Genomic DNA, 10,737 nt, shown 5'->3' with positions numbered 1-10,737 from the left:
TGTTGTCACACCCCCGCCGGGAATCGAACCCGGGACCTTTGGCTTTACGCACCAATGTTCTGACCACTAAACTACGAGAGGTGACAACAACAACCACGACCAACCGACCTACAAGGTTAACGATCCGTCGAACTAATGTAACTATATACTGAATATACTATGATTAAACATACATATAATTTAGATATCTTTTAGAAGTGAGTTAGTTTAATATGAAATATTATTCTGAAAATTCATTTCTGAATTTTTTACCCACTACACGCTACCTCAAATTAATGAGGGAAAAATTGTTGCTGTTGTCACACCCCCGCCGGGAATCGAACCCGGGACCTTTGGCTTTACGCACCAATGTTCTGACCTCTAAACTACGAGAGGTGACAACAGCAACAACGGCCAACCGACCTACAAGGTTAATGATCCGTCGGACTAATGTGACTATATCTGAATATACTACGATTAAACATACATACAATTTTAGACAACTTTTAGAAGTGAGTTAGTTTAATATGAACAGCAACAATTTTTCCCTCATTAATTTAAGGTAGCGTGTAGTGGGTAAAAAATTCAAAAATGAATTTTCAGACTAATATTTCATATTTACATTTCATTTTTTTCAAAATTATTTTCGTACTTTCAATATCATATACAGAATCAGACACCTTTTATCTGGGTTTTTTAATAAAACATTAACACAGCAGAAAACTGTCGTGGTTCGCATTAAAAATTAATAACAAGATGAAAAGCAACGAACTAGATTGCAAGCGTATGTAAACCCTGTAGGAATATCACCCGGTCGCATTGTAAGTAAAAGAGAAAAGGAGACAACCCTACAACATATACACCTACATGCTCGCGTATAACATCTAGTATTCCCTGCATGTAAACGAAAGCATGGAATATTTTTATCATCACAACAAGCTTGAACTGGGGAGACTAGACAGTTCTATATTACACGGAAAAAGGTAGGTTTGTGATTTGGACTGCGTCGGCGAATGAAATAGGATAAATTACCAAGGGTTGTAAAGGATTCAACGAATAAGGCTCTAATTTTCAACGTAGAGAGAAGTAGAAGTTTCTCGAATAAATATACCTACATGTTACCTTTAGATACATATATACATTTATTTCACGAAGGCACAGGCAGTATATCTACTGATAACTGAAGTTAAGACCAGAACATAGAGATTTATTTAGAGATGTGCAAGATGGTTTTTTAAAAGTATTTAAATACAAAATGCAAACATCAATCATTTTACATCAAAATATTTACAACCCCATTTTGTTTCTGATCTTTTAAACATTGTAATAAGATAAAGAAATGGAATCCATAGTTTATTCAGCTTTGGGTTCATCTAATAAGTGAAGTTTTTCGAATCGTTTTCTGAGAAGTTTAGATCATACGCATTTATTAGCACACCACAATATCCTGTAGTTTTCAGTTTTACACAGCTGGCGTATATCAATTCGATATTGTTTTGCGGGCTGATTCGTTGTAATTCACAGAATTTCGTAGTTTCTTGCTAAAGGTACGATATGTGGTGTTTTGGCAGGTGGTGATATCAATAATAGGTATTTTCTATTTTGTATTTGCATTTTAAATGCAAGTATTTCAAATAAATCACATCTCTGGTTCTATTACAAGCAATAGTAAAAAAAAATCGTACAAATTTCTTCTATTTCTATTATCAAGATTTCAGAAATAAAACTTTACGTGATTTCTCTGGTATGGCAAAGTGAAATGTAATACGAATTTATGTTCAGGTAACTACAAAAAGGTGAATGTTCTAAAAATTAAAAAAGTATACAAATATTTCAAGTATTTTGTTGAAATTTCGGTTTGCTGGGTCTTTTTAAAGAGGGTAATAAGGACAACTTTACATTTAAGTTGAGCAGTTTGTAAAAAAAATTTTCAGAAAATCACGTTTCTACAACATTTTCGAATTTAGAAACGCTCTTACCATCATTTCCATAAATAGTTGTTACCTATTGATAAGTTATATCTGAACTGATTAAAAGCCATTAAAACATTATGATTTCATCTGCATTAACAAAAATTAATTTGGTCTTTCTATGCAACAACAAAGAGCATAGTTTGTTTTTAAAATATTATCCAGCAACTATTAAAAAAAAAACATTAAAGTCTTCAAATTTTGTGGTTTATTATTAGATATTATTTTCTGTAAGAAAGAATATACGTAACTGACAAGTAACTCCTTTATACTATATCAGTAACAGAATAATTTCATGCATTTACGGGAATGCATTGACAATATTATTTTAAATGGAAAAGAAACAAAAAAAAATTGGCCAGCACTATGGTATAATAATAGAAACTACGATTACCATATGTATATGTATATATCTACATTCACAAATGTGTTTTGACAATAGATTTCATAAAGCAATTTTAATTAATTCCGTTATTAACCACCACATTTTAGTAATAACACTGTACCACCATGATTCCATTAAAATACATTGCAATATTTATCATGTTCACAAAGCAAAATTTCGGACATTTTCGAATAAAAAAGTCAAAGTATACAATACATACGTATTTGCAGAGCATGACATTTCGTTAAATAACTAAACGTTATCATAATAGCCAATGATTATTTTAAAATGTTAATATTTTTAATTGGAAAATGAATGATGGTTATGTATGCAATACAGATGAAAAATATATCAATTGTAAGTATTTTGATAGTGTTAAATTTTCTTTGTATCGAAACATTAATAAAGTACCTTACAAGTTTGTAAGGGATGATCTTTGGTAGTAAATATTGGTCTTTATGTATTATAAAAAAACTTCTTTTCTTGACTAAATTAGAAATTATCCGGCAGAAATTTTCTTACGAAAGCAAATAGAACAATGCGGAAAACCAGTTCCTTTACGAACTAACAACCAACTTCCGGAGTAACTCTTATCGTTAGACCATAATGCGAGACTGCTTGCTAAGTTTCTAAATCACGGATTGTAATAATTACACCAGGCTTTTGTCGAAACATTTTACACATTTAGAACATAATTTTATTATCGTCAGAAATTCGAAGTCAAGAAAAATGATTGTAATACACAGTATGAAGTTTTCAAATTAATTCTTGCTTTCGTAAAGAACTAAATTTTCTACATCATACGGCAGAAACTGATGATTAACTCGAAATTTGTTCACCGATTCCTTCCAATGAATCAAAGGATAATTCAAATTATTTCAACTTTATAACTTGAAGTAAATACGATTTTTCCAGGAAGGATTGATTTATATATTTGAACTCTGTTTATTGAAATTAGTTTAAATTTATGTTCTTTAAAAATTTTGCGGCTTTAAAAATTGCAAAAATTCCATACATCAAAGTTTATTGTCCATATAATATTTAATTAATACAAAAATGTATACTTAGAAATTATGTTTTTGAAAGGGTAACTACCGTGTTTCTCCGAAAGCACGACCTACCCTAACAACAAAAAAAATTTAAATGTAAGCCTATCCTGAAAACCTATTAAAAAAATCATCATATTAACGGTATCCGAGGGCTAATACATATCTGACCAGCAGATTTAACATTAAATATGAGTTATATTTTACTTTAGTTGGAATTTGTGAGAAATCGGTGTATTTTCAGCCTTTATAATCATTATTCATGACGGTAATGCATAATAGACCACTGCGATAATCTTTATGTAATACAAGGGAAGCATTTCTTTCTTTATTTTCTTCATTTTCTTTTATTTTCCACGTCTTGTAAGCAATACGGCTAGGACATTTACGAATTGGGATCACTGTTTTGAACAAAACAGGTCACATATAAATACTTATGTACTTACAAATGTCTACACAAAATTTCACTCAACTTTGAAAGCGGTTGCCTGTTTGACGGAGAAATATAATGGAACAATGGTAAAAATCGTTCTTGTATAATAGACCATTTGTTCGCTTAAGTTCTTCGAAGAAATCTTCCTGAACTTATTCTTAATTCTCGTTGTAACTATTTTTTACGAAAATGTTATATAATCATGTACCTACCTACGAGCACTTTCTTAAATCAACTTTCACCCTTTTACAATTTACCTATCAATCATATTTCGTTTTTATTTTCGGAAATGTAATACAGGAATAAAGGATAAGACATTTTTTATGGTTTTCTTGTTCAATTCAAAACACAATATAAAGGGCAAAAATTCAATAAACAAAAAGAAATGTGCGCATTGGGAGTGTGAAATTGTGAATGATAACTTCAGTTGGGGAAAAATGAGATATCTGGGACGCCATAAACCGAATCTACCTGTATATATATATATATATATATATACAAAAACAATAAAATTTAATAACCATCTATCTAACGCCTACCGTTGTACGCACCATTCCTACGACATCGCTCATACCTTTTTTCATTTTAGACCCGGTGGCAATAACATTCCAATAAACACTTCACATTCTAGAATATGCCTAAATGGGGGAAATGCTTCGAATATCAGCGGGCAGGTGAACAAAAGGGACCAGGGCACGCAAACGCCCCAAAATATAGCCCGTGAAACCAGGAATTCCGCTCTAAGGTCTCTCAAAATGCAACTCAACAACGTCCCCAGCAATTTTAACCTCAAGTAAGTACCTACATTTTTCTACTTTAATCCTCTTATTTAATACTAGTGACCCGCCTCAGCTTCGCACGGGTGCAATGCTGATACTAAATATATTTTTGTTTTGTTTAGATTATTATCGAAAAGGGGAAATCTTCAAAAGATACCTCCTGAACATACTAAATATACTACAGAATGTCTTTATATACAACATTCACAGTTTTTTTGTCATTAGACAATACAAACCGGCCTTCCGGTCGGTACCGCCGCAACCGCTATGTTTGCATTTTAAATCTGTAATAACTTCGAAAATATTCATTTAAATTGCATGCTGTAAAGGGCCATATTGATCTATATTAAATGCACAATGTATTTAAGGTACTTAATTGGATAAGAATTAATGCTGTATTGCCTACAATCGCTTCGTAAATAAGTCATTATTTCTCATAAAAAGTAAAGGATAAAAATGGTTATTGTGGGTTATCCCTCAGAGATAGACAGATACCATCACGGACTTTTTTGTAGATTTTGATCTATCTCGTAGGATTCAGCCAGCGTTTGCAATGTAAGCGCAAAAAATGTGTTTATTTACGACGTAACATTAGAAACCTCTAAAATTATCAGTGTTTCCCTACTATATTATGCAAGTATTATACATATCAACCTTCCTCTTGAACCACTCTATCTTTTAAAAAAAACCGCAACAAAATCCGTTGCGTGGTTTTAAAGATTTCAGCATACATAGGGACAGACAGCGGGGAAGCGACTTTGTTTTATACTATGTAGTGATTAGTGTCCTACCCCAACTCTACGTGAATAATTAAAGTTTTAGTTTTTAGTCCTTCTTTAGTTTTTGTGAAACTACTGACCCAAATAAATAACTGTAAATCAAAAACACTTATAATTTCGATTACATGTATTTTGATATATGAGTATTAATGTTTAACTGCTAAAATAATTCAAATAAACTTAATGCAATGTACGATATATTAATATTATAAGTAGTGATGCAAGGATTGTGACTTTCACGGTTACGAATACGGTTCGGGGTTATTAAAAAACGGACAGACAGACACACTAGTCATCCTATAAGGGTTTCGTTTTTCATTCGGGAGTGCGGAACCCTAAAAAGATTTGAAGAATAACGAAAAATAAAGTAAATAAAGTTTACTCTTCAAAATAATCGCTAGTAATCGTTAATTGGTTTGGAAAAAAGGGGAAATTCTAGTAAGACAAAAGGAAAATACTGAATGACATTTTAAAATTAAAAACTAAATGCAGTATTACGAATCAAAATAATAAATTAAAAAAGTTAAAAGTTAATACTCAAAATTTACGAATGTCGAATTTTTATTCACAAAAGATAACGTTTGTAATTTCTGCGAACTCTGTTTCTTTTTGATGTTTGCATAAGAAACCGTATAATAATCATGAGTTACTGTTAACCATAAAATATCAAAACCTGTAAATTTACCGTAACGTAAACTGAATACCATGACGGCGAAGCCGCGGGCACCCCTAGTTTGCTTTAATATTGGAAGTACAAATTAGGATTTACAAAGATGATATTAGAAACGTCAATTTTGGGAATAAAACTGTATTACAAAAGGAAAGTATTAATATTAATACAATAAGACGAAATAAAAACTGAACATAAACCGAGGTTCTAATTTCAAATAAAGAGAAGTTCCCATTCCAAAAAAACTTATTTTGAATCAATTTTTTTTTTAATGAAATTTTATCATTCAGCCCACATTCGTTTCTTTCTTCGGTTTACATTATTTTCCGGATTTCTCATACATACTTTGAATGAATCCATAATTTCAAATAAAACGAAAATAGCAGCACACGCTTGAGGGAGCATTAGGGCACGGCAACCAGCTGAGAAATACATTACTACATGCCGAACTGACGACGTATGCTCTTTGCAAATAAATTATGATCGAACACAATGAGAAATAATGTTTTGAATTTCAACCGATATTGATAGAAGACGTTTTACTAAAATTGCAGGGAAAACCATTTATATACCAACAAGTTTGTTTATTTGTATGCACTTTCTACTGTATGAAAATTTGTGTTTTTAACGTAATAAGAAACTGTTCTCTTTGACCAAAAAGTTACCTTTTTCTCTTTAATTACTACTTTTCATAAAGTCACATTTTACGAATGAAATACTTTTTAATACAGCCTGCGGCTCAAAATATTTCTATTATTCATCGTTTTCGGGGTTTCTCAATTCTTGAAAATTTCAGAAATCATTTATTAATGTTAACAATTGGACAAGCTCTTTAATATATCAAAAACATACAAACCTCAGCAAAAAATTGAAAAGAATGTCGGAAAAAAATGGGCTATCCTAACGTACACATTTGAACTTTATGAATACAATTTTCCTTGCTACTCTTTATTAAGTCGGGTTTCCTATCCGAGTTTATCATATACAACAAGATTTATATTGTTATATATGCCAGTTTGTTAGACGCGATTTTTTTACTTTAATGAGTATGTTGACATTCTGATATTTTTCGAAGCGTCAGAAACTTTTGTCAAACCGAAAAAAGAAATAGCACACGCATATACATTTGTGTTTTAGAGAGATATGTGAAGGGGGAGATGCTGAATTTGTAAACAGGCAAATTGATGAAAAAAATTCAGCGCTCATTTAAAAATAAATTCTCTACTCATGCATCATGATTTTTTAGTTCGAATGCAATGCAAGGAATCCAATCGAAAAACAAACAGAATTATGCATGGTTTCATTTGTTTTCAAATGCACAGGACTGTCGATCGGCACAATCAAACTTTTCCGATAATGACGCTGAAGTTGTTGTCAACTTAATAAACCAACCTGTTCGAACTAGATTGGTAATACGATTGAGAGCAGGTATACGAGATGGACGCTATGGAAAAATACAATACATAATTTCAAGGAATGAAAATATACGAGTTCGAGTTAAAAATGAAAAATCGGATACGACACCATTTTTATAATCCGGTCGGATACCGGATAATGATGCCAATAATGGTAATTAAATCATAATTATCAGAATCTTTGCATTTCCCTAAAACTAAACGGTTGTTCGGAAAGTCATTTCGTTTTTTGTTGTGGAAATGAAAGACAGTTTTCGTATAATAAACAAATACTTTATTAAATTATATATTGACCGTTCTGGTCCAACACCTTTTGCCATCTTTCTGGTAGTAGCATAATTCCACGCTCATAAAANTTGTAGGCTTTTCAATAAACTAAAGTGGACCCCGGCGGGAGTGTGACAACAGCAACAATTTTTCCCTCATTAATTTAAGGTAGCGTGTAGTGGGTAAAAAATTCAAAAATGAATTTTCAGACTAATATTTCATATTTACATTTCATTTTTTTCAAAATTATTTTCGTACTTTCAATATCATATACAGAATCAGACACCTTTTATCTGGGTTTTTTAATAAAACATTAACACAGCAGAAAACTGTCGTGGTTCGCATTAAAAATTAATAACAAGATGAAAAGCAACGAACTAGATTGCAAGCGTATGTAAACCCTGTAGGAATATCACCCGGTCGCATTGTAAGTAAAAGAGAAAAGGAGACAACCCTACAACATATACACCTACATGCTCGCGTATAACATCTAGTATTCCCTGCATGTAAACGAAAGCATGGAATATTTTTATCATCACAACAAGCTTGAACTGGGGAGACTAGACAGTTCTATATTACACGGAAAAAGGTAGGTTTGTGATTTGGACTGCGTCGGCGAATGAAATAGGATAAATTACCAAGGGTTGTAAAGGATTCAACGAATAAGGCTCTAATTTTCAACGTAGAGAGAAGTAGAAGTTTCTCGAATAAATATACCTACATGTTACCTTTAGATACATATATACATTTATTTCACGAAGGCACAGGCAGTATATCTACTGATAACTGAAGTTAAGACCAGAACATAGAGATTTATTTAGAGATGTGCAAGATGGTTTTTTAAAAGTATTTAAATACAAAATGCAAACATCAATCATTTTACATCAAAATATTTACAACCCCATTTTGTTTCTGATCTTTTAAACATTGTAATAAGATAAAGAAATGGAATCCATAGTTTATTCAGCTTTGGGTTCATCTAATAAGTGAAGTTTTTCGAATCGTTTTCTGAGAAGTTTAGATCATACGCATTTATTAGCACACCACAATATCCTGTAGTTTTCAGTTTTACACAGCTGGCGTAAATCAATTCGATATTGTTTTGCGGGCTGATTCGTTGTAATTCATAGAATTTCGTAGTTTCTTGCTAAAGGTACGATATGTGGTGTTTTGGCAGGTGGTGATATCAATAATAGGTATTTTCTATTTTGTATTTGCATTTTAAATGCAAGTATTTCAAATAAATCACATCTCTGGTTCTATTACAAGCAATAGTAAAAAAAAATCGTACAAATTTCTTCTATTTCTATTATCAAGATTTCAGAAATAAAACTTTACGTGATTTCTCTGGTATGGCAAAGTGAAATGTAATACGAATTTATGTTCAGGTAACTACAAAAAGGTGAATGTTCTAAAAATTAAAAAAGTATACAAATATTTCAAGTATTTTGTTGAAATTTCGGTTTGCTGGGTCTTTTTAAAGAGGGTAATAAGGACAACTTTACATTTAAGTTGAGCAGTTTGTAAAAAAAATTTTCAGAAAATCACGTTTCTACAACATTTTCGAATTTAGAAACGCTCTTACCATCATTTCCATAAATAGTTGTTACCTATTGATAAGTTATATCTGAACTGATTAAAAGCCATTAAAACATTATGATTTCATCTGCATTAACAAAAATTAATTTGGTCTTTCTATGCAACAACAAAGAGCATAGTTTGTTTTTAAAATATTATCCAGCAACTATTAAAAAAAAAACATTAAAGTCTTCAAATTTTGTGGTTTATTATTAGATATTATTTTCTGTAAGAAAGAATATACGTAACTGACAAGTAACTCCTTTATACTATATCAGTAACAGAATAATTTCATGCATTTACGGGAATGCATTGACAATATTATTTTAAATGGAAAAGAAACAAAAAAAAATTGGCCAGCACTATGGTATAATAATAGAAACTACGATTACCATATGTATATGTATATATCTACATTCACAAATGTGTTTTGACAATAGATTTCATAAAGCAATTTTAATTAATTCCGTTATTAACCACCACATTTTAGTAATAACACTGTACCACCATGATTCCATTAAAATACATTGCAATATTTATCATGTTCACAAAGCAAAATTTCGGACATTTTCGAATAAAAAAGTCAAAGTATACAATACATACGTATTTGCAGAGCATGACATTTCGTTAAATAACTAAACGTTATCATAATAGCCAATGATTATTTTAAAATGTTAATATTTTTAATTGGAAAATGAATGATGGTTATGTATGCAATACAGATGAAAAATATATCAATTGTAAGTATTTTGATAGTGTTAAATTTTCTTTGTATCGAAACATTAATAAAGTACCTTACAAGTTTGTAAGGGATGATCTTTGGTAGTAAATATTGGTCTTTATGTATTATAAAAAAACTTCTTTTCTTGACTAAATTAGAAATTATCCGGCAGAAATTTTCTTACGAAAGCAAATAGAACAATGCGGAAAACCAGTTCCTTTACGAACTAACAACCAACTTCCGGAGTAACTCTTATCGTTAGACCATAATGCGAGACTGCTTGCTAAGTTTCTAAATCACGGATTGTAATAATTACACCAGGCTTTTGTCGAAACATTTTACACATTTAGAACATAATTTTATTATCGTCAGAAATTCGAAGTCAAGAAAAATGATTGTAATACACAGTATGAAGTTTTCAAATTAATTCTTGCTTTCGTAAAGAACTAAATTTTCTACATCATACGGCAGAAACTGATGATTAACTCGAAATTTGTTCACCGATTCCTTCCAATGAATCAAAGGATAATTCAAATTATTTCAACTTTATAACTTGAAGTAAATACGATTTTTCCAGGAAGGATTGATTTATATATTTGAACTCTGTTTATTGAAATTAGTTTAAATTTATGTTCTTTAAAAATTTTGCGGCTTTAAAAATTGCAAAAATTCCATACATCAAAGTTTATTGTCCATATAATATTTAAACTAATTT

The 10,737-nt window shown here is 30.8% G+C and overlaps 2 protein-coding genes across 2 annotated transcripts in view; one reads left to right on the top strand and one right to left on the bottom strand.

Annotated features, from left to right (window-relative positions):
* The window catches only part of LOC108732523 (26S proteasome non-ATPase regulatory subunit 1), a 306,055-nt gene that overhangs the window by 104,118 nt on the left and 191,200 nt on the right, over positions 1-10,737 (bottom strand). The window lies entirely within an intron of this gene.
* Positions 1-10,737, top strand: part of LOC108732525 (5-hydroxytryptamine receptor 2A) — a 103,519-nt gene that overhangs the window by 77,336 nt on the left and 15,446 nt on the right. The window contains exon 5 of the mRNA XM_018463389.2: positions 4,445-4,606. Within this exon, the coding sequence (XP_018318891.1) occupies positions 4,445-4,606 (162 nt within the window). The remainder of the gene's footprint in view (positions 1-4,444; positions 4,607-10,737) is intronic.

The sequence above is a fragment of the Agrilus planipennis genome, unplaced genomic scaffold (genome assembly GCF_000699045.2).
Source record: "Agrilus planipennis isolate EAB-ADULT unplaced genomic scaffold, Apla_2.0 scaffold48, whole genome shotgun sequence".
In the NCBI taxonomy this organism is placed as follows: Eukaryota; Metazoa; Arthropoda; class Insecta; order Coleoptera; family Buprestidae; genus Agrilus; species Agrilus planipennis.
This window is presented reverse-complemented; position numbering and strand designations above follow the sequence as displayed.